Below are 25483 nucleotides of genomic sequence, written 5' to 3'. Positions count from 1 at the left end.
GGTAAATAAATAAATCAAAATTAAATCTTGTTTACAATAATCATTCATGTGAATATGTACATGTAGTGCAGTTACTGCTCGTGTATGCAAATTAACAATTCACCATTAAATTCACCATTTATTTTTAAAAGTGTTTTTTTTTTTTTTTTTTTTCGTATACTTTTGAGTGTAACTTGGAGTGAGATTTGGGGAAATTAGGGGGGGTTTGTAAAAAAAAAAAACTTGCATCACAATAAGTGTATTGTGATTGTCAAAACATTTTAGTAACTAAACTGAATTTTATTAGGTTTAGTGACAACATGTTACAATGTTTACATGGTTCAATTTCTGGTAAGCTAGGTTTTTCTTTTTTTTTACAAATTTCTTGAAACAAATTTCACGATTTCAATTCTTGTGATTTGATTTAATATTGACTCATTTGAATAGATATTACACAAGATAGGCGTTAATTTTTCTCAAGAAAAAAATAAATAAAATACAGAGGCTACATACAGAGAGCCCTATCAGCTGGTAGTATTATTTAAGGTTAAAAATAACTCAAATTAAATATAATGCGTTTTTTATTATAATAACAACTTTATTTAATGATAGAAGTACAAATATAATAAATATGTAAAATAGTACACATATTTAGCAAAATACTCTCTATAGCTCTTTTTCTAGCCAACTAACGTGCCTATGTTATGGTCATTAAATGGCTTTCCTGAGGTAAATGTTATGTGACATAATTGTTCTCCAGCTGTTTTATTGACCCCTTTGTAAATGATATTTGTATTTGCAGTGATTCGTCAATTTAGCTCAAAGGAATTATTAATTAATTTATAGGGAATTCGAAAGAGTCACTTATTACAACCAAGCAAATGACTCGTTCGCGGTTCATTTGAACTGGCTGTAACTATCAACTCTGCAACGGATATAAATATCCGAACTATATTGAAACACTATAGTTAGCAAGGTAACTTAGATCAGAAGTTTGAGACATTAAATTTGTAAGCAGATAACACAAGTAATCTCTTTTCAAATACAAACAATACTTTATTGATTATATAGGCTACTAACACATAAAACTAATACCTAACACAAACACACGCACACACACATTCATATACGCAGAAAAGAAAGAGAGTGAGGAAAGAGTGAGATGATGAGTTTAAGAGTGAGATGATGAAATCTCACGATTCTATATGCACTTATAAGACATGACCTGAACGAACCATCAATCATTAATTTAACCCTTCTTAGGCGGGTTATTAAAATCGATACAATACACCAGTTCAGCTTTTAGTCTGGAGGTACTTGCTTGTCCTTTGCTTTGGGGATTCCCTTCGAAGTTCATTACGTGGAAGGTGTTTCCCAGGTCCGTTGTTGGTCTCCTCGTGCTTGGCTAGTCTGTGGCGGCCACTCACGTGGTGTGGATGGCGGATTGTTGAAAAGTCTTTGAAGTTGAAAGCGTGCGTTGCAGCTGTGAATCGTGGACTGAAACTTTGTAGCAAAACTTAACTTAAAACCGAGACTTTCAATCGGAAAAGAAGAATAACACAAAGAAAGAAAGAAAATGAGATAGGAAAGGAGCTAGATGACTGGAAATGAATCTAACCCATCTGATCTTAATTTGGGTTGGTCTCCTCTTCTGTTACATGGTTACTAGTCTGGTTCAGATCTTCATCTCCTGCCGTCTCCGTCTTTGTTCTGCCCCACCCTTCAAACTTCTAGAACGCTTAGAACTCTCAGAACTATGAACACATTTTGAACGAACGAACTCACTCACTAACTAACGCTCTGCGCTGGTTTTTAAAGGTTTATTAAAACAAAAAGAAGATTGTTTGTTCCTCCTACAAAGGGGGAGTTCTGACTGCTGCTTTGTTTGCAAAGTCATAAATCATGTCTTCCCTGGGGGGGTTCGGTTTTCTAGCTGTAAGTGGAGACCAGATGCAACGGTTTAGGCATGATTTCTAATTATCAGAATACAAACATTTTATACAGATTTAATTCCAGCCATCTTGCTAGTTGTGTTCGTAAGATAGCATTGATATGAAACAGTACACACTTTCATTCACACACCTAATAGTTATAACACTTTCATGAATTATATGGGATCAAAGCATATTAAACACACACAGGTGAAACAACACACGTAAAACACCATAGAATTCTGTAATTGCGTGATGTCTGATCATAAGTCCATTGAAATTGTTCTTGAATGATTTTATGTATTGTTATGTGTAAAAATCTCAGTTCTTGTGGTTTTAAGAGAAGAGAACTCTGGTTTGTCATTCAGAGGTCTTAACGGGGGAGGGGTTCAGCAACATCTCTGAACCAATCTGCCTTTTAAAAAACCCCTCACATTGACAAGTTATTCCGGTAGTTTTGGCCATTAGAAGGGTCTTTTGCAGACTCTATGGTGCCGGGATGGTGAGTTTTATGGATTTTGATAGGTAATGTCTCTTGGTGTGTAAAGTGTATGGCAGGGGTCGGCAAGTAACTTTGGCCGCGGGCCAATATTTTTTTTTAGCCAGTAGATGGCGGGCCAGCTACACGGGAGCAGGCCTATGGACAGTGGCGTAACTTTGTTTTAAAAAGTGGGTGGGGTGGGGGTTGCTACAATGCTAAATCAGATATATGTACAATAACATTACGATGTCCAGCAATCGATTTAAATAGTAGGCTACATTTGTTGTTTAATAAGATGTAGCTTAATAAAGGCTGTTTTGTCAGTGCCGAGAATTTTCGTGTGAATAAATATATAGATCCGCCCGTTTGTCCAACAAGTGTTTTATTGGACCAGTGGTAGAATTTTCGCCCAGCGTGTCAGAGGTTCTGAGTTCGAATCCGCACTCGTATAGTTTTTTTTTTCTCGTATAGGTTTTTTTTTCCTCATCAAAACCGATTATGTTCATCAGTGGTTGTATATCAAGCAGGGACATGTTTGTGTGCATTTTTGTTTTGTGATTTCACCAGAACGAATAGAGCCCCAGACAGCAAGCCAACATTGAATAAACATTGTTTTTCCATCTGAATCATCATTATGGTTGATATTGAAATTTCAATGTAAAATAAATGTTGAATCACCATTTCCATATCGATGAAAACCTGATGTTATTAATGTTGATGGCAACAATATTGGAACAACATTGATAGTTATCTTTATGATTGATTAAGCATTGATATTTGGTTTACCGGGCGATCGCTGAATGTGTTGAAAAGTCATTGATTTATAGTTGACCGGGAAACGACGCATTGTTGAAAAGTCATCGACATATTTTGACCGGGAAATGTGATTGAAAATCTATCGATTTTTGGTTGACCGAGAGATCAACACCAACGTACTGCACCGGACACAGCTCATTTCTGGACTCTTGGCACAAGCGTACAGGTAAGCTTGCTTATAATGTTCGATATGAATGAATTGTACCTAATCAAATACTGTTAGGCTGATCGTTAACATGATGGTTAGTGTAGTAGGCTAACCGACACAGTGCTGGTCACTGAAATAGATTTTTGTTTTACCATGTGTCAAAATCTGCCAAACGTACTTTGTGGTTCTCTTCTAGGTTAAGTTCGCAAAACCTCCGAGTCCAGTCTATTTTTGTGATAGCTCAAAATACATATCTGTACATTGCTAGTGTCGTGAAATCTATTAACACAGCACCGCCACGAAATGCCGATTAGACCATCTCGTCGTAATACATACAAAATATTAATAATCCTCGAGCAGGGCTGCGATATGCTTGCGATACAGTTTTGTAACTCAATTGTGTTTGTTTTCAGAAATGATAACAGTCGTTTTATACTAGTGCTTATGCGATATTACGATTTTTGATGATCTTCTCCAAGGTCTGCTTTTGAGGAAAACATTTCATTGGCGTTCTGTTCTGACATGCACCTTTTCTGAGCGCGGGGAAGCGCGCGCGCACTGTCAGCGCCTGACAACCAGGCCTGGCATCAAGGGGGGGCTTAGCCCCACATACTTCATATAGAAACAATTAAAATGCCTCGTTAATTTTAAAGACATAGCCTATTTATTATTATTAGCCTGTTTTTGCCTGAGATTTGCGGTGAGATTTATACGCATGTGCTCGGGCGTATGCTATATTCCTGCATGCACCCAGTATTTAATCAGATATTAATATAATTGTGCAATTAGTCGACCGGAAAAATCTTTTGTCTGGTAACTCTAATTTATTTACTTACATTATTTATTTACATTTACTATTTACTTAGTTATAAGTATCCAGTTATTTAGCCTATTGAATTTGTTCCCAGTGTTTAAATATGTGTTCTGTTTAACTTAAATGCTAATTTTTTTGCATTGTGATTTTATTTTCTGTTTTAGATGCTCTAATGGGGACAGCCGCCGTCACCCACAGGCTGTGCAAAAGTGGCTGCGCTATGCGCCAGACCGGGAGGACTTTGAAGTGTAAATAAAGAGTACAAATAATTAAATAAAAAGGCTAATATAAAATGAATTTGTTTTAGTGTGGTGTACGTGTTCAGTGTTTTATACGAGATTTCAAATGTTCTATTACAACTGGCTGTAGATAAAGCAGGCTATTTAAATTATGGCATTACATTTAAAATTAACATTTAAAAACGATTGAAATTCCATTGAAATCACGTTGATCCTTAGTTTAGTTGAAATTTCAACATTGTTTCAATATTCCTGATAATTGAAATGCCATTGAAATTCCGTTGATCTATGGACAGGATTTCAACGTTGTTTCAATATTAAAACAGGGTGCAAAATGATGTAGAATCAACATCAGAGTTCGATGTTGATTCAATGACTTATTGTTGAAAAAGGAATGTTGATTTAACATAGTTTCAATGACTGTTTGCTATCCGCAACGGGTTGAAGCGCGCGTCCGAATGAAGACAGTGCAGCGTGTGCTCAAGCCACACGAGAAAACACTGTATCCGCACCACTGATCGCAGCGGCAACGAGCACTTTGATCACTTGATTTAAAAAACACATTTCACCAGTGATTCCTGCCGCTCAATGGGTTTGTTGTGAATAATATATATTGGCCGTGGCCAAAATATGTGCTACTGTTAAGCTACTGTTAAGCTGCTGTTGCCACACTTACGTGTTTTATTCGTCCAATAATTACCCCTCTTTTGAATTAGCCTAGTATAGGCTATCCAATCTTTTGTCAAGCAACTTTGTGTTTATTTCCGATTTAAAAGACGAAAGACGACATTAAAAATTGCTACAAAAATGGTTGTTCTGGTGTTTCTTTGTCTGTTTTGCGCCCGCAGTAGGTATATAATCGTGGAATATGATGGGTCAGTGTTGCATTCGTTCAATCGTTTTTTCAAATTAAAACCAGAAATAAAAAAAATTAAAAACGACTTGTTTTTCCATTATTTATTTCCTGACCTAAAATGAAAAAACGAATAACGACGGGTTTTCTGATTGTGTGCTCAGAACAAAAATAGAAAAAATGAATTACTAGATTAGACAATTTTTAATTTAGATTTTTAATTTAACATCTTAGGCATATATCAATGAAATCATTTTAAACAGATCAAGTACTATTGTGGTAACAGATTACAGCCATTTTAATAAAGGTGTGAATAGCAATCATGCCTCATTCGCTTACAGTCCGACAATAAACTTGACTGACTAATATACTGTTATATTATCTGTGCGTATACATAATATCGATTTTAAATGCTTGATGCTCTTTAAATATTCTGTTGCATTGTAAAAAGTTTCGGTGCATAGGACGGACCTATCCGCGATCGCTCTCCATGGTTCTGACCAAAGAAGAGCGCTTTGGAATCTCCGTTACGCGTCATAGGCATCATACCTGGGCTGCGTTTCCCAATAACGTTTTCTCTTAGCGCGCTACGATGACTCTTAAGCTTAAGGTATAACTTAACTAAAGGTTAGCTACCACTAAAGGTATACCATTGCTAGGCGTCTTCAGGGCTATCATCCACTCGCGAGGCAGAGGCGCTGAGAGGCCGAGGCGCTGGCGCCCTCTAAGCAACGGCGCTGGTCGTGCTATAGCATCCTGGGGTGGCAGAGACAAAGATGTGCTAGGTGATGTGGATATCAGCTCTCTTCATCTCCTGGTTGCAGCGATGACTCTGAGACTGTACGTGCGCGTTTAAGGTAGCCTACCTAAACAACGACTGTTGCAACAGGGCCGAGGGCTGAGTTGGAAAATATGTGACGTCTTTATGTTTTTTTAATTTAATCAATGTGGATTATGAAAGTGAGCATGCAGTATGAGAAAGATATGATACATCATGAGATACGCAATATGTCTGGAGACATGGATTGGGTAAAACATGAGTTTTGTTTTGTAGAAAGTCTCTTTTTAAAAGATTTTCGTTTTGCATAAATTGTATCTTAATTTTGATCAATGTTTTATCAACCAATTGTCTGTATTTAATAAATAAGAAGCAAATATATAGCAGACAATGTAATAAGGCGCCAGCACTATCACTTGCATTGCACGTGAACTGGAGGGCGCCGAAACTCAGCTTGTGCCTCACAGATTTGAGAAATATAGGCTATCTATTATAGAAAGCTTGAAATGTCTACTTTTAAACGAAAATATTCAAAACCAAAAGAAATAGGCAACTCTCTGAATATGTAATCCATATTAAATGTGCATTTCTCTCTGGCGTTCATGAGTCCGCTTCGTCAACTTCATCTTTGCAGCGACACATAAAACACCAATTTATTAATAAATAATTAAATGTCTCCTGTGTTATACCCGAATAAATAATAATGAAAAAAGTTCAAAAGTCGGACTGTAAGCGTATGAGACTTACAGGAGAGCATGATTGCTATTCACATTATTAAAATGGCTGTAATCTGTTACCACAATAGTACTTGATCTGTTTAAAATGATTTCATTGGTATATGTCTGCTAATGTGTTAAATTAAAAATCAAAATTAAAATTTGTCTAAACCCGTCATTAATTTTTTTCTATTTTTGATCTGAGCACACAATCAGAAAATCGGAAAACAAGTCGTTATTCGTTTTTTTCATTTTAGTTCAGGAAATAAATCCTAATGGAAAAAGTCGGGGTTTTTTGGGTTTTAATTTAAAAAAAAAAAAACGATTGAACGAATGATACACGGGGCCCTATTTGTAAGCCGTTATTGTAAAATAAAAATAGGCTGATTAAAAAAACAAACAAAAAAAACGGACTTTCAAAATAATCCGGCGGGCCAGAAAATATTGCTGGCGGGCCAGTTTTGGCCCGCGGGCCGCCTGTTGCCGACCCTTGGTGTATGGGCTTGAGACAGCCCTGAGGTCATGAGTATTTCCTGCCGAAATCTGTTTGTATCTCACGTGACCTCTTAATTGTGGGATTCTCTTAAAGGAGAACTCCGGTCAATTTTAACATTGAGCTCATTTTTTTTTAAATTTGGAGTGCTGTCAATACAGAGAACAACGGCAAAAATCGGTGTTGCCTACACCGAGTTATTCTATTTTTAAAATTTGCACCCTGTTGACTTCAATGGGGCAAGTATTAAACCTGCTTTTAGCCTCTTAACATCCTTGATGTGTCATTACAAGTGCACAGAAAATGTGAGTGATTCCTTTAGAGTGAACACGAGTGAATCTGACTGCAGTAGATGTGAAAGATATGTATAAAAATGATGTTATTTAAGCCAGCGCAAATACCTGTGTTTGCATCCTGTTTTCGGTTGAAGCCCAAAGTAGTCGATTGCCGAGTTCACGCGCATAGGTTTAGTTACCTATGATCACGCGCGTGAACTCGGCAATCGACTACTTGGCAATCTACTACTAAATTTTAAAAATAGAATAACTCGGTGTAGGCAACACCGATTTTTGTCGTTGTTCTCTGTATTGACAGCACTCCAAATGTACAAAAAAATGAGCTCAATGTTAAAATTGACCAGAGTTCTCCTTTAACCAGTCAGTGTTTTCGGCCACAAATCTAGCATTGTCCATTCATTATTTCGTTGGTGTTGGGGGAGGCTCTTTTAAATAGCCAGAATGATGACGATCATGAGACAAATCTTCTCTTTGGTTCGGCAGGAAGTGGAAAGTTTGAATGAATTTTCTGGAAGAAGATTAGTTTGTGGTTGGTTCCTTCTCATTGTCGCTACACCTTTGTTTGATTGATTGATCGATATTATGTATGAAGAATATACATTTCGGTAAGCTGTACTGTTTCACAACATTGTTCATTCGTGTTTATTTACTATTAGCTAGTAGAGATGATCGGTTCACGTGCCGCTAGGGATCTGTCGCGTCACAATTACAAACACCAAAACGGTATTTATTGTTTGAATTTCGTAATAAAATTGACAGAATCTGAGAGCTGAGATTTTTTCATATCATAACTAACCTGCTCTGTCTAGTCTGTCGGTCTCCGTGTCCTCTTTGCTTCGCGATTTTTCTGTGCGTGAGAAAATGGATATGTGGCGTGAGAGCGTGTGAAAAGTGTCAATTGCGTGAGTCTCACGGTGAATGCGTGAGAGTTGGCAGCTGTTATTATATTTTGGCTTAATTCTATTTGTTATTCAGATTTTACCTCAAATATTACCTTTGAATTGGAACAACATAATGAGAAGTAATTGGGATGTTAATGCTACAGTAGAAGTTTTCTTGATAATCTTATCATGTTTACTGTCCCTAGATAGCAACTTCAGGTATATCACACATTTCAAACTGGTTTATTTTGTACTTCAAGTGGTAATTCGGCATTTTTGGGTTTATATGATAAACAGGTTTGAAAGTGCAAAATTCCCTATGTTTTCCCTTTTTTTTTTCAAAATGGGCACCTTTAGCATCATTTTTCTCAAAAACGGCAAGGTTATGTGTGGAGAACTTTTTCCTAAGGAATCTCTATATATTTCTGATGTTAAATAAGTAGGTAGTGCCCCACTTGGTGGAACGAAACCCTATTTCTAGGCCTCTTTTAGGCTACCGACAGCGGCATATCTCTCTCTCTCTCTCTCTCTCTCTCTCTCTCTCTCTCTCTCTCTCTCTCTCTCTCACACACACACACACACACACACACACACACACACACACACACACACACACACACACACACACACAAACCCGTAGTGTCCGACGTTTTGAGCCAGTCCTACGCACATTGCTTGATTTTTTCCCATCGGACTTCAGTAAAGGAGAGAGTAGGCCTACATTAAATCTTATTGAATCATATAAGCTATTATATTTTATTGTCACACTTTAATGGGAAAAATAATTTATTTAATGAACAAATCAAACACAAACATGTAAGGCTTTTATTTGTACACATAACATTGAAACTATGGAGTGTGTTGTGGTTGCTTCATCTGCCAGAGCTTCTTACACAGGCTTCTGGCTGCTTTATTTTAAATAAGCACCAGATGGTGCTGTTCTCGACACTCTCGAAGCTTTGAATCTTTTCCCGGAACAGTCAGGGGAAAGCCTCAGTGATTCATGAGGCTTCATTTCCCCATCCCTACCTCCTCCATGTTTACATGTGCGTAGTGATATTGGCTTGATTTCGGCTCTGACCTACTTACATTTTCGATGCTGATTGGTTGAAAATGTAGCTCAACGGTTTTATATGTCTCAATACATAGTCAATATAGTGCGCCAATACACTTTTCTCATTAACTGCAGGATAATGCGTGGAGAACTTTTTGCTTGGATACCTTTTATTAACGTTGAACATATTAAGCAAAAGAAAAAGTAGTGCCCCGTTTGTCGGAACGAAACTGAATGATACAGCTCACGTACAGTGGCCTAAAAGTGTTACTGCATTTTTTTTGTGTGACGTTAAACATTACAGTAAAAGTGTATTTTTTAGTTATTGTTCCATATATGAACCTTTTTCAAATGATAAAAAGTATTTTAGTGAATCTTCATCAAACCAACATCAAGTGATTTAAAAGCTTTAATCTGTGAAAAACTCTGTTCTTCAGGAGTGATTGGTGAGTCAGTGATGGAGGGAGATTCAGTCTCTCTAAACTCTGGTCTTACTGAAATGAAGGATGATGATGTCATTCGGTGGAAGTTTAAAAACACTTTAATAGCTGAAATCAATAAACGGGCCGACAGAATCACTGTATATGATGATGTTCTTGATGGGAGATTCAGAGACAGACTGAAGCTGGACAATCAAACTGGATCTCTGACCATCACAAACACCACAACTAAACATACTGGAGTTTATGAACTACAGATCAACATTGAGATCAAGAGAATCATTCTAATTGTCTTTGGTGAGTTACATATTTGTTTCACTTGTTTTTTTTTGTTTTTTTGTTTTGTTTTGTGTTTGTTTTGTTTTTTTAATCAGCACAAAGATATCATTAATAATTCAAACTCCCTTTTGCTTTTGGTGTTTAATGATGATATTAATTTAAAATTTAAATATCAAACTTACTTTTATATATTATTAAATTATTGTCTTGATCTGTGATGAACCTTGTTTCTGTTTGTTATGTATGTGTGTGTGTGTGTGTGTGTGTGTTTGGTGACTCAGTCCCGGAGTCAGTGATTGAGGGATATTCAGTCTCTCTAAACTCTGATCTTACTGAAATGAAGGATGATGATGTGATTCAGTGGAGGTTTGGATATGGAAACACTTTAATAGCAGAAATCAATAAACAGGCCGACAGAATCACTGTATATGATGATGTTCTTGATGGGAGATTCAGAGACGGACTGAAGCTGGACAAACAAACTGGATCTCTGACCATCACAAACACCAGAGCTGAACATAAAGGAGTTTATAATCTACTGATCAACAGTGTTTTCAAGTTTTTTATTCTCATTGTCTGGGGTGAGTTAAATACTTTTGTACCCCTGTTTTATGTTTTAATCAGGACAAATATACAATTAATAATTCAAACCTCATTTTGCTTTTGGTGTTTAATGATGATATTCATTTCAAATTTAAATTTCAAACTATTTACTTTTATAAATCATTAAATTATCGTCTTAATCTGTGACAAACCCTGTTTCTGTTTGCGTTGTGTGTTGTGTGTTGTGTGGTGTGTTTGATGATTCAGGACTGGAGTCAGTGTCAGTGATGGAGGGAGATTCAGTCTCTCTAAACTCTGGTCTTACTGAAATGAAGGATGATGATGAGATTCAGTGGAGGTTTGGAATTGAAGACACTTTAATAGCTGAAATCAATAAACGGGCCGACAGAATCACTGTATATGATGATGTTCTTGATGGGAGATTCAGAGACAGACTGAAGCTGGACAATCAAACTGGATCTCTGACCATCACAAACACCACAACTGAACATGATGGAGAATATTTTCTACAGATCAACAGTGAGATCAAGGGTTTCATTGTTGTTGTCATTGGTGAGTTCAAAAACATTTACACCTGTTTTGTTAATGAACAAATTTACATGAATTCATACATTTTTTTATATATTGATTATTTTTAATGTGTTGCCAGTAAAAAAAAAAAAATCAATTGACACTGAACCACAGTTTAGATTTGCTTTATTTTTCTCTATTAATTAAATCAATTATTTACATTTTCTTTGTGAAGAATGCTTTCTTCAATGCTTTGAACTGAATGGTTCAACAAATAACAGTTGATAATTTAGTATTACTCAACTCAATCACACTACTCAAATTTCCCATATGGAGTCACTATAATTATTAGTGCAAATAAAAAGTGTATAAATTCAAAATGAATATAGTTCACAACAAATATCTTCACAGAAAATTCAGTAAAGCCTTATAAAGTGTCAATTTCTCAGAATTTACAATCATTACGAATGTTAGGGCACACTTCCGGAATCCGGGGTGAAACAATAGCCTACACTTTAGAAGCAAACACAAACATGGTAACGGTAGTGGCACCCTACACAAACACAAAACCACTGTCAGCATTTTCATCATGTGCAATCAAACACCATTTCACGAAAATCAAATATAACATACACATAATATTATGTACGTCATTCCAACACTATCTCACGACCAATTTGTACGAATTCGTACGAATGATAAAAAGATGGCTAATTCGTACGAATTCGTACGACCTCACACATACGACCTCACTCATACGAATTTGTACGATTTGTCTAAACCCACGTGATGGGTAGGTTTAGGGGCGGGGTCAGGGGTAGGTCATTCGTATGAATTCATATGAATTTGGCAATTCGTAAAATATGTACGATTTTGCAAAAATCGTACGAGTGAGGTCGTATGAATTCGTACGAATTAGCCACCTTGTAGAATTTGTACGTTTTCCCGTGAGATCGGGTTGGTCATTCACATTTGTTATACACATACACATTAACGACTTACCAAACTCTTTTATTGAGACTTATATTGCCGTCGCGTGCATCGATCAAACATCTTCGATCATCTGGAACTCTAACGACAAACTACACATTATACAAACTCAGGATGAAACGAATACAGCCTATTACACCAGATTAAATGATGATCATCACAGTTACTCACATAGAACATCGATTTAATCAAGGATGATACTCCACTCTACACGTCTCCATACCTGTCAACATTTGGGTACAAACATACGGGTGACCCGGGGGGGGGGGTTTAGTTCAACCACATGCAGTTTCATGTCATCTATACATTACACACCCCATCGCCAAATCATAGAAAAATTCAGTTAAGACAGTTGTATTCATCTTAACAATACACAACAAATCAATATAGCCTACAGAAAAACAGATTTCTAAAATAAGGTATAGGCCACAAATCTGTGAGCAGGCTACAGTTTTCAAAACTGAACAGGTGATGTTTTGTAATATTCAGTTACTGTAAGAAACTGTTTCAGTTTACTGGTACTGAATATTACACATCACCTGTGTAGCCTATAGCCTACTCCATTAACTGGAACAGATTTTCACTGGAACTGAATATTAAATCCAAATATTGTTATGTAATCAATCAGCATATTGTTGTGTAACTTCACCTATTGGAACAGTATTTCACAATTTTTCACAGGAACTGAATATTACAAACAACTATTGGGAAAGAACGATTTACAAAACAACGATTGCAAAAGCGTGCACGGATTATGAATTTTTTCACTGTTACCGTACTGTACGTAGGTTTTTTTTTTTTTCTGTATAGTTCTATTTTGGTAAATGGTAAATGGACTGCATTTATATAGCGCTTTCACAGACCTATGGCCACCAAAGCGCTTTACATAGCCTCACATTCACCCATTCACTCACTCATTCACACACCGACGGCGGTGTCAGCCATGCAAGGCGCCATCCAGCTCGTCGGGAGCAGCTGGGGTTAGGTGTCTTGCTCATGGACACCTCGACACTTGGTCAGGTGGAACCGGGGATTGAACCACCAACCTTTCGGTTTGTAGACAACCTACATGAACCACTGCCGCCCCACATTTTGTTAATAAATTAATAAATTTAGCATTCTATTTTGGCTAATTTTGCATTCTATTTTTGTTGTGTCCCTTTTGAGCCACGGGGCAAAATGGGTATGGATTGAAAAACCAAAGCAACTGTACGGTTTACAAATCTGTGCACAGCTGAGACTTTTTCTCTAGCCTACTTTTGGCGTAGGATATTTATTTCCGTCAAGGTCAGGCTGCGATGTCAAATGTATTCCCAGGAATGAGTAGTGCTTTCCGCTTTTAAAGTTTTATAAAATAAGTAGCCTATATGGCTTGAATGGTTTAAAAGCATTAGCAAGAATAAAAGCACATCATATAGCCTAATGTAACGTCATGCAGCCAAAGGATGACAAAAAAAAACAGATGCTGCATTAATTGCATTAAATATTTACTTAACACGGAGTCTTTTCCCATTTCTACCAGTAACGCTTATTCAACTTCCCGCATCTACTACCTGCACAGATATCGACACAACTGGGTAGTAGGTTGCCAGGTTGAGCTCACAAATGGGTTGAAATTTGTATGATGTGTTGATTGCGCGAGTAGGATGGGTTTCATACAAGATCTGGCAACTGGACAACCTTGGAATAATATATTGATGTGATTATTCATATAACGACGTTTGGGCCATACAAATAACGGGAGTTTCACGGGAGAAATAACAAACTGGGAGGGGGCAGGAGATGGGTGTGAAATACGGGAGACTCCCGGGGAAAACGGGAGTGTTGACAGGTATGCGTCTCTCATGCACTGCTTTTGCGCAGAGCCCGTCTACGGAGAGCCTGCCCACTCCCTATTAAGTCCTATTGTACCGAGTTTTGGTTGTAGTTCCACCAGAGTTCCACTGGGGGCGATCGCCCATGAGTGCAAAATGAATGGGAGTCTATGGGGCTAGACGGCTAAATTTGTCTCTTTCACCCGATTGCCGTTGATAAATCTCAGATTTGATTGTAGGTTTTGCAAGTTCAACATGGTTTATAGGTTGAAAGTTGAATGAACGAGTACTTATGTCCTTTCGATTTCTTACAGGTTGAGTTGTTGATGCCCATAACACGCTAGCATTCTGTTAATGAACGCTGATTGGTCAGTGAAGGACTGATTACGACCAGAGATAACGCTTGATGGCATCGTGGCATCCGAAGCAGGACCAGAAACAAACAAAACAAAAACTCTTCTAGCACGTGTGTTAACCTGTGTCAGCTGTGTTGTCGATGCCTCGAGAGGAAAGAAAGTGCAGAGCGAGAAAGCACCAAAGTGACTGAAGGATTGCCGTAAGCAGTATCTCTGGTCGTACGATGTGTATGATGTCATTGACACTTTAAAAGACTTTTTAAAGCAAATACGTGACTCTAACACCCAGCAATGTGTAATTTCTTTGCATCTCCTTTCGAATACAACATTCAAATTACTAGACAAAAAATATATCCTGAGAAAAGTGGATTTTGAGGAGTATAGCGCCATAGACCTCCATTAATTCTGCACTCGTCCTGTGAGCGCCCTCATATGGAACCAGAGTGGAACTGCAACCAGTTCAGAAGCCGGAAGTGTATTGAGAGTGAAACTTCTCGCCTTACTAGACATTCAGTTTTGCGTCTTCCTCTGCATCGCGCTATTAACACGTCATCATCAGGCCTCACTTTTCTTAAAGGGGAGGTACTCTCTTTCTTATAAGTTCAAATGCCACCTGGCTACAAATGTAAATTTTAAACCATTCAATTTAGTAAACCATTATAAAGTTATTTAACGGTATGCTATTAATCTTTGCAAACCCTGTTTCTGTTTGCTCTCTGTGTGTTTGACAGATGAAGTGAAGTTAGTGTCAGTGAAGGACGGAGACTCAGTCTCTCTAAACTCTGATCTTACTGAAATGAAGGATGATGATGTGATTCAGTGGAGGTTTGGAAAAACTGTAATAGCTGAAATCAATAAACGGTTCGACAGAATCACTGTATATGATGATGTTCTTGATGGGAGATTCAGAGACAGACTGAAGCTGGACAATCAAACTGGATCTCTGACCATCACAAACACCACAACTGAACATGCTGGATATTATTTTCTAAAGATCAACCATGTGAGAAAGAATTTATTTCTCATTGTCCTTGGTGAGTTAAATATTTGTTTCACTTGTTTGTTTGTTTTTTTAATAATTTTTTTTATAAATCATTAACTAATCGTCTTAATCTGTGATGAACCCTGTTTCTGTTTGTTCTCTCTCTCTCTCTGTGTGTGTGTGTGTGTGTGTGTGTGTGTGGTGATTCAGTCCTGAAGTCAGTGATGGAGGGAGATTCAGTCTCTCTAAACTCTGATCTTACTGAAATGAAGGATGATGACGTGATTCAGTGGAGGTTTAAAAACACTTTAATAGCTGAAATCAATGTAACGGCCGACAGAATCACTGTATATGATGATGTTCTTGATGGGAGATTCAGAGACAGACTGAAGCTGGACAAACAAACTGGATCTCTGATCATCACAAACACCACAACTGAACATGAAGGAGGTTATCAACTACAGATCAACAGTGAGATCAGTCAGAGATTTAGGCTCATTATCTTTGGTGAGTTAAATATTTGTTTCACTTGTTTTTTGTTTTTTTTTGTTTAATCAGCACAAATATACCATTAATAATTCAAACTCCATTTTGCTTTTGGTGTTTAATGATGAAATTCATTTCAAATTTAAATTTCAAACTATTTACTTTTATAAACCATCAAGTGACCGTATTAATCTGTGATGAACCGTGTGTGTGTGTGTGTGTGTGTGTGTGTGGTGATTCAGTCCTGGAGGAAGTGATGGAGGGAGATTCAGTCTCTCTAAACTCTGATCTTACTGAAATGAATTATTATGATGCGATTCTGTGGTGGTTTGGAGATGAAAACACTTTAATAGCAGACATCGATAAATGGTTCGACATAATCACTGTATATGATGAAGTTCTTGAAGGGAGATTCAGAGACAGACTGAAGCTGGACAATCAAACTGGATCTCTGACCATCAAAAACACCAGAACTGAACATGAAGGATATTATTATCTACAGATCAACAGTGACATCAAGAGATTTAGGCTCGCTGTCATTGGTGAGTTCAAAAACATTTGCACCTTTTTTTTTAATGAAAAATTTAAATTAATTCATACACGATTTTGTTTTTGTTATTTATATTGTTTATTTTTAATGTAAATTTTAAACTATTCAATTTAGTAAACCATTATAAAGTGATTCAACAGTATTAATCGTTGCAAACCCTGTTTCTGTTTGTTCTCTGTGTGTTTGACAGATGAAGTGAAGTCAGTGTCAGTGAAGGAGGGAGATTCAGTCTCTCTAAACTCTCCTCTTACTGAAATGAAGGATGATGATGTGGTTCAGTGGAGGTTTGGGAATAAAAACACTTTAATAGCAGAAATCAATAAACAGGCCGACAGAATCACTGTATATGATGATGTTCTTGATGGGAGATTCAGAGACAGACTGAAGCTGGATCATCAAACTGGATCTCTGACCATCACACACACCACAACTGAACATGCTGGATATTATAAACTACTGAAGTTTTCAGGAAGATTCTCATCAAAATCATTCAAAGTTTCTGTCTATGGTGAGTAGAGATAATTTTTCTTCTCCTTTAAATATTCTTATATTTACTATTTACATGTTGAATTGTTTGAATCATTTTACAGTTTGAGATGACAGACCGTATAAAAACTCACTTAATTGGAACATATAAGATTATAAATATAAGATTATTGATTAGATTAGATTAGATTAGATTAGATTCATATTTCTGTGTATTCAGAAATAATAGTTGATGTCAACGCTGATTAGGGCTTCACTAATTCGGCGCTGTCGAAAACAATTGACCGTTCGCAAAGACCCGCCCCCCTTAGTTACTGTCGCTATGTCCGACAAGCTACGCCGTTCTCATGCCACACCATGTTCTCATGCAGTGAAAAATACATCGCGGAGTAGAGAGGAGACTGACAACACGCTGACAGACAGGACAGACCAGGGTACTTTTCGGTTACGTTTGATATTAAACATATTAAACAAAGTCTCACCTTTCAAATTTGGTCATTTTTAAAAAGAAATTTTAACAATAAATACCGTTTTGTTGCTCTTTAATGTGCCGTGACAGATCGCTGTAGAGCATCAGTTAAAGCTGCTCGTGAACCGATCATCTCTTCCTTCTAGTTAATTTATAGCCTCAAATAAACATGAACAAACACAAAAAGGAATGTTGTTTTAACCACAGAAAGGCGTCAGTACACTCCGTTTTTCAAGTTCAAATCCTCCTATGTTAATCTACTAACTCTCCTGACTGCTTTGTCGGACAAAATGGCGGATGGCGAAGTATGATTGGTCAGATCACCTGTCAATCAAGCTCCCTGCGAAGGGTCAATTGACTACTCGAGCGCCCATTAACCATAAATTTATTCAAAATTGTGAATGTCACCAACAGACACCACACATCAGGTGTGTGGAAGTGTTTCATCAAGGATGACAAAAATATTGTATTTTGCCAACTCTGTAAGGGGCCGTTCACATATCGCGTCTAAAAACACTCTCCTTCTTTCCACATGTGCTTGCGCTCCCATGGCGTCTGTCGTTGCTATGCAACCATGAACTGCGCTCTCCATGATGACGAGGAAGTATCAGCAAAGGATTAATGATTTCTAGCCCTTGCATTAGCTTTACTAGGCTACTAGATACATTTATGGAGATTAGAAATAAAAACCCGCCCTGTAGGCCTACAGCTATGATCAGCTGTTCGGCCGAGCTTTCGATGTTGTTACGGAAATGCAAGCTTATCGGTTGGTTTTTGTGTCATGACCTGCGGTGCGCTTGTGGCATTCTGAAAAGTTGAGAAGATGTTTTCATTTCGCCATGGCATAGGCGCGCCTGGAAAAACAAGGATATGAACTGGGCTAATAAACATTTATTGACAAGAACTATTTCATGTCTTTTCATTTACAGTTGCATGAACCACGAGTAGTCGAGTAACTCGAATATTGTTTTGATAAGAAATCGGCTTGCAGAAATCAGTAGAGTGTTTATTGACTGATCTGAGGCCTGTTGCACAAAAGTAGAATTAAGACATCCGGGATAAATGACTCAGCTGAGCTCAATGAAGCCAAAACATGTGCGTCCAGGCTTAATTGGTTGCACAAAGACCAAGCCAGGATGAGCAGACACGGATTCATTAAGCCAGGTGAAACCAATCCTGGATAGGTGCGCGCTCACGGCTCACTCAAATAGACCCCGCCACAGATCACAGATTAACTGATTTACCATGGCAACTAGAGCCGCGTACTTTTCCCCGTCGGAAGCACAAATCCTCATGGAGGCATACGAGGAGGTAAAATATATAATTAAGAAGAAAGGCAACACCGCCACAGTGATAAAGCAAAGAGAAAAAGCGTGGCAAAGTATTGCAGACCGCCTGAATGCGTAAGTAGTGCACAATTACACACTCACCGCTCCGCTGAAACATCACAATTACAATTCAAACATTTAATTCACATCTCCAAAAACGCAGTTGTACTGTAATTATGAAACGGTTAAATTTTTAATTGAAATGCACTGCAGATATGAGTGAAATTGTGTAAAGTAACTCCATCACACTGTATAAAGCTATGATAAATTATTATTAAAGCCTTACATTATTATTTAACGTTACTACGCTCAGTACGGTTTAATCTTAGCCGTTGTACTCTGCTTCTTATGTTGTCCACCGTTTTTTTGTGTGTTTCTTCTGCTTTTATTAATGTAAAGCTGCTTTGACAGAATGAAACAATTGTGAAAAGTGCTATATAAATAAAATTTAATTGAATAAATAGATGAGCTATAATAATAATCACTTTAATTTATATAGCGCCTTTCAAAGGACCCAAGGTCGGTTGCTCACTGCACTGCAAAAATGTCTTTCTTACTTAGTATTTTTGTCTTGTTTTCAGTAAAAAAAAAATATCTAAAAAAAATCTTAAATATTTTCTTGAGCAAAATTATCTAGGAAAATAAGCAAAAAAATCTGCCAGTGAAACAAGAGAACTTTTCTAAAATTAAGTGTTTATGGAAAAAGTAAACTTATTTCAAGAGAATTTTTCTTATTATATTGACAGATTTTTTATTTTTTTTGCTTGTTTTAAGCACACATTTACTTAGTTTATATTTTTTGTCTAAACTATACTTATTTTGCTAGGTCATTTAGCAAATCAATAAAATACATCTTTATTTAAGATTTTTTGTTGTTGATATTTTTACTGAAAACAAGACAAAAATACCAAGTCATTTTTTGCAGTGTGACTCCATTAAATGTTCTTGTGATAAAGAGTGTGTGTGTGTGTGTGTGTGTGTGTGTGACTCCATTAAATGTTCTTGTGATAAAGAGAGTGTGTGTGTGTGTGTGTGTGTGTGTGTGTGACTCCATTAAATGTTCTTGTGATAAAGAGTGTGTGTGTGTGTGTGTGTGACTCCATTAAATGTTCTTGTGATAAAGAGTGTGTGTGTGTGTGTGTGACTCCATTAAATGTTCTTGTGATAAAGAGTGTGTGTGTGACTCCATTAAATGTTCTTGTGATAAAGAGTGTGTGTGTGTGTGTGTGTGACTCCATTAAATGTTCTTGTGATAAAGAGTGTGTGTGTGTGTGTGACTCCATTAAATGTTCTTGTGATAAAGAGTGTGTGTGTGTGCTGTAGATTAAACATGAACGGGCCAAAACGGACATGGCAGCAGGTCAAAATCAAATACAAGAACATTCTGCAGAATGGTATGGTCCCTGACTAATATTTAACAAAGCACAAGCATATATTGTACCCAGAAGGTGCCTGCTCACACATTGTCTGTACTGTTCTAGCAGTGAAAAAGAATACCCACAGACAAGGCACGGGTGGTGGGTCACCAAAGGCTGACCTTACCCCAGCAGAGGACATGGCCTTGGAGCTAAATAAAGGCAGGCCCGTCTTAGAGGGGATCCCTGGGGGGAAAGAGACAAGCATGGGTTCCTCCCAAGATGCCACCCGCTTCATTCAAGGTATGTCCTTCCATCTCTACATGGGATACAACCACATTCATATTGAATCAATTTGGACTGTCTGACTTTGGTTTACCTATTGCCTTGCAGTGTCTGGCAGCACTGTGTTCCTGTTAGAGCCACCAGCACAAGCACCAGACGATGCTGATCCAGTGAGTACTCCATCAAAGGCATACTGTAGGCCTGGCATGTCTTGTCTACTAGCTTCAATATGAATCCGATTAAATGTGATAGGGTGAAAGCCCCAGTGCAGCAGCAACAGCACATGATGGAGACGATGATGAGGAGGAGACCATCTCTCTGGATTCCAGAAGGCATGAGGTATCATGTTAAGACTGTGAAAGTACTATTTACTCTACAATGGTGAGGAGTCCTCATCAAAATCAAAAAATCTAATTTCTTTTACAGGACCCAGATGCTATACAGTGGGAAAACCAGCCTGGCAACATAGTGCGTATTAATAAAAGGACACCACATCCTGCCAAATTCCAGCTGCGCTAATTGTATTGTGTTCACAGAGCTCACAAGCTATCAGAAAGTTGTATGGCAACCACCTCCGGCGCCAAATAGAACTGGCAGACATAGACATTCAGTACAAGAAGAAAAAGATGGAAAATCTTGCACTGGAGTCCGAAATAAAAAGAGGACAATTAGGAAACTGGACCTTGAAATAAAAAAACTTGAGAGGGAGGTGAGATATGCCTTCAATGTACACTGTATGCTAACTGTAACACAAATGTATTAATCATTATTTTTCTTTCCTCCCCCAGCTCCAAGAAGATGACACAGCTCAAAATAAAAATTAGGTATATTCTCGTAAAGTCAAGTGAGCCATGACATATGAGCTCTTATTGTGAGCACACAGGACGGTGGCATCTTTCTAAGGTTTTTTTTATTTTCCCAGCAATCAGTACAACCAAGTCATCGTTATAAGGCACCGGCCTCTTTTGCCCACCCCCCCAGCACCAGGTGTGGCCACTAGCCTATATGAAGGCCCAAAATTGTGTGTTCCTTTCTGCTCTGACAATGGCATGCCCATTCTTGCGAGATGTGGTGGATGAAGAAGCACTTGTGCTGAGGAGAGCCTTCAGGCGAGAAAGGGTCTTCAGGGACCGGTTGGACCCACTGGCCTTCCCTGATGACCATCTATATGAAAGATACAGGTTTTCTGCAGATGGCATCAGGTATCTATGCAGACTACTGGGTCCCAGGATTAAGCACCGCACTGCACGGAGCCATGCACTGAGTGTGGAGCAAATGGTTTGTGTGGCCTTGCGCTTTTTTGCTAGTGGAGCCTTCCTGTACTCAGTGGGGGATGCAGAACAGCTGAACAAGGCCACAATTTTCCGCACAATAAGGAGTGTGTGTCTGGCTATCAAAGCATTAGCAGATGTCTTCATCTCCTTCCCTGGCCACAGAAGACTCTGTGACATCAAAGAGGAGTTCTATAGGATTGCAGATAAGAGGATCTACAAATTACAGGACAACTGTTAACACATAGTAGGATACTCATTACTTTGTGTGACAGGTTTCCCCAATGTCATTGGTGCAGTGGACTGCACACACATAAGGATAAAAGCCCCCTCAGGTGCCCATGAGGCCGATTTTGTGAATAGGAAATCCTTTCACAGCATTAATGTTCAGGTGAACATAACTTTTTGATATTGTCCATTGACGAACACTCTGCATTGCCAGTGATGTGCATTGATTGGTGTAATATTCCTCATCTTATGATTTCAGATGGTCTGCAATGCTGACTGTGTGATCAGCAATGTTGTGGCAAAATGGCCTGGCTCAGTCCATGACTCCAGAATCTTTCGGGCCTCTGAAATCTATCAGTGCCTATCACAAGGTAAGCCACACAACCCCTATTTATAACCATCATGGCTGTGTCAAGAATATCACTGTGTTTATGAGGTAGTAATGATGAGATTTTGTGTTGACAGGTGAATTCTCTGGTGTGTTGCTGGGAGACAGGGGGTATGGCTGCCAGCCTTTTCTCCTGACACCTTTCACAGACCCCCAGGAAGCACAGCAGGCCTACAACCATGCCCATGCCAGGACCAGGGCCAGAGTTGAAATGACCTTTGAAATGACCCCACGCTTTCACTGCCTTCACAAATTAAGGGTCAGCCCTGTTAGGGCATGTGATATTACTGTGGCTTGTGCTGTCCTCCACAATGTGGCCTGCCTGAGGAAGGAGAGGGCCCCCAGAGTGCCACCAGCCATGGACTGGGACAATCCGGCAATCTTCCCTGATGACGACAGTGGTCGGCTGCTGAGGGACCAATATGTGTTGAATTATTTTAGTTAGTATGTGTGCTTTCAATTTTGGTTAAATATGTCCTGCGGTGGCAGAGGAATTTGGGTTTTTTTGGGTTAGTTTTTTTACGAATTTGGCCTCTTATGATGTTTGTGCGGTATACTGTGTGTAATACAAGGCTGCAGGGAGGCTACTGCATCCATTCATTTGTCTGTTCAGTTGATGTGTATGGATTTGTCCTGCATTTATTTTAGTGTGCAGACATGCAGTGCGTGTTATATACAGACCTTTGAATGTGTATGTATCATTTTGTATAATATGCTTTGATTCTGTGCTTTCCATCTTGTAGAGTCACTGTGACTTCAGTTTCGAAAGGAGCTGATGGTTTACCTGCTTTGTTTTGTCCTTATTCAATAAAGGAACATAATGTTACACATTGTGTTTTTATATTCATATGGAATGTGTATTTGTTTATATGACAGAGTACTAGGGCCACACTGAGGAAAAAGGATAGTCATAAATTTATGAGGCTGGTTCTTTCTGCAGAAAAGCTACATATTCTTTTTACAGTTTTGATACTTATGACAATGTGATACTTAATATTCTGGCACATCAGCATGTCTTTGTTTATGAAACCATACTGAAGTACAATTTCACGAAATGCCCCACATCTGTCATTTTAACAACTGTCCTCCTTTAAAACAACTGGTTACAATATTATGACTTGTCTTTTTTTCCCTCTGTGGCCCTAATATTCTATCATTTTATATATAGCCTTATAGTCTATGGGAAACGGTAAATTATCTAATGATAGCAACATCATCTAAAAATCATTATTTATCCAAAATTATTGAAATTAATGATCACAAATGTTTAAATAATGACAGTGGGTCTAGTTATATGTGATAACAATGTATAGTGAGCAGTGAAATAACTATTGGTTTCCATTTGTGGTGACTGCTGACTGACATTAGGGATGAGATTAAATAGATCCTGGAATTTAGCCTGGTCTGGAGCAGGCTAGCTCCACAGAATAAATCTCCATGGTAATTTATACCATAACATATCCTCCTGCCCCCATCCAGCTTTAGTGCAACCGGATTACGGATCAATTGAGCCAGGATCACCAAGATATCCTGGCTTAATCCCTTATCCTAGTTTTGTGCAACAGGCCCCTGGTCTAGGTCAGGGATGCAACAAACAACAAAACAATACTTTTTAGTTAGTTTTTTTTTTTTAATTGTCTTTTCTCGCTCCTTTGTTTGCCTTCAGAGCGATGTACTTCAATTTCTCATAAAACAATCTCTTGAAAAGAAAGCAAGAAACAAACAAACAAACAAAGAAAAGATTCGAAGCAAAAATCTTCAGGGGTGAGCTAATGCCAAAACAATAAACAAACAGAAACTAACTCTCCGACAAAAAACGAACTTCCCTATGAACCATAAAATAAAAGAAACAAAACATACAATAACATACCCTATCACCTTAACAAAACAAAACAGGAGAAAAAGTAACGGCCTTTTGGCCTACAAAGAAAAAAACAAGGCACTCACCCCCTACTGCTTCTCACAACAGGTACACTTTTACAGGTGGAATCATTAAGGCCTTGATGTTTTTAGGAACAAATCACAAGTGGCTAACAGCACTCTGTTAACATACAAAGGAGCACAGCAATCACAATCTATTGTGCTACATGTTCACCAGCTAACACACAGTACAACAACAAGTGCAGTCAAAGAGGCAGAGAGCTCCATCCTTCTTCTTCTTCTTCTTTTAGTTGTCTGGCCGTTCACTCCATAGGAGCATTACCTCCACCTACTGAATATTTTATCCACCTGGGTGATGAATCTGTATTGTTTTCTTTTCTTTTCTTTTCTTTCTTTCCCCTTTCCTCTTTCCTTTTTCTTTCAAAAAAAAAATAAAAAATTGAAGGGGGGGTGGATTCAGCTGACGCTGCGTGTTCAGTTCCTCCAACATCCACACTGGACTCCTCAACCTTTAAGGCAGGCAGAGGCACCATACATCTCACCCTCAGACCCTATATTTCTATATCCTTTAACATATGAGAGCTCCATCCAGAGGAATTCTGGGGAATTTATAGTCCAGGCCTCTTCTCTGGTCCAACCAGCAATAGCTTCTCATTATGTCCAGGACCAATCCTAAAAGGAGGAGAAGACAACAGCAGAAACCACAACAGACAAAACTTACAACCGTAACACTCCCTACAGTAGAACAATAATTCCTCCACGCATATAGTTTACTCTTCAAATGCACATTCCTCAATATCACCCTCCATTGTAGTTGAATCTGCTGATTCACAACATATTTCTTGACATTTTCTCCAGTCAGCTTTTGCAAAATCCCACTTCTTATGCCTAGGCCTTTCTTGGAAATCTATTTCAACATTTATAGAGCATATTATTGGAAAGTGGTCGCTTCCAATACTTGTGCCGTCTATAATATTCCACTCTGAAGAATTTGCCAGATTATTAGAAACTAGAGTGAGGTCAATACAAGACATTGTGTTGGATCGTATGTCAATTATTGTACCGCTTCCGTTACTTAGACAAACTAGCTGCCTAGCATCCATCAAATCTTCGATTACTTCTCCATTATTATCAGTGCGCTTACTTCCCCAGAGACTATTATGTGCATTGAAGTCTCCTCACCAAATTTCTTTTCTTTTTCTTTGTCTCCCAATTATTTCCCCTAAGATTTCTAGGCTTAATGTTTTACACAGATTATAAAGGTTGATTATTACCAAGTTCCCATCTAATTTATATACTTCAATAATCACACATTCTATTTCTATTGAATTCATTATTCTTC

At 38.1% G+C, this 25483-nt stretch overlaps 3 protein-coding genes across 7 annotated transcripts in view; all 3 read left to right on the top strand.

Moving 5' to 3' along the window:
• The window catches only part of LOC311085938 (uncharacterized protein), a gene marked incomplete at both ends in the record, with an annotated part of 64197 nt that overhangs the window by 5087 nt on the left and 33627 nt on the right, over positions 1 to 25483 (top strand). The window contains 2 exons of the mRNA XM_084118557.1: positions 9917 to 10216; positions 10480 to 10564. Of these exons, the coding sequence (XP_083974683.1) occupies positions 9917 to 10216; positions 10480 to 10564 (385 nt within the window). The remainder of the gene's footprint in view (positions 1 to 9916; positions 10217 to 10479; positions 10565 to 25483) is intronic.
• Positions 14045 to 16966, top strand: LOC311085201 (uncharacterized protein; the record flags this gene model as incomplete). Its single annotated transcript, XM_084117635.1, has 5 exons — positions 14045 to 14093; positions 15164 to 15466; positions 15625 to 15921; positions 16143 to 16442; positions 16641 to 16966. The coding sequence occupies 5 exons, from the start codon at positions 14045 to 14047 to the stop codon at positions 16964 to 16966; spliced, it is 1275 nt and encodes a 424-aa protein (XP_083973761.1).
• Positions 18424 to 23107, top strand: LOC311085495 (uncharacterized protein). Of its 5 annotated transcripts, XR_014606843.1 has the most exons (11): positions 18424 to 18808; positions 20057 to 20127; positions 20215 to 20391; positions 20482 to 20543; positions 20626 to 20712; positions 20800 to 20841; positions 20910 to 21082; positions 21162 to 21197; positions 21296 to 22035; positions 22132 to 22243; positions 22338 to 23107. XR_014606843.1 is itself a non-coding variant. In XM_084118002.1 (7 exons), the coding sequence occupies exons 1-7, from the start codon at positions 18651 to 18653 to the stop codon at positions 21063 to 21065; spliced, it is 753 nt and encodes a 250-aa protein (XP_083974128.1). In that variant the 5' UTR covers positions 18424 to 18650; the 3' UTR covers positions 21066 to 23107. The 5 variants fall into 5 exon arrangements, 1 of the variants encoding a protein (XP_083974128.1); XR_014606844.1 differs by having other exon boundaries at positions 21162 to 22035; XR_014606845.1 differs by having other exon boundaries at positions 20910 to 21197.

Source organism: Abramis brama (assembly GCF_963993115.1).
Source record: "Abramis brama genome assembly, chromosome: 6".
Lineage (NCBI taxonomy): Eukaryota > Metazoa > Chordata > Actinopteri > Cypriniformes > Leuciscidae > Abramis > Abramis brama.
The sequence above is the reverse complement of the archived record's forward strand: the minus strand, read 5'-3'. Positions and strand labels throughout refer to the sequence as shown.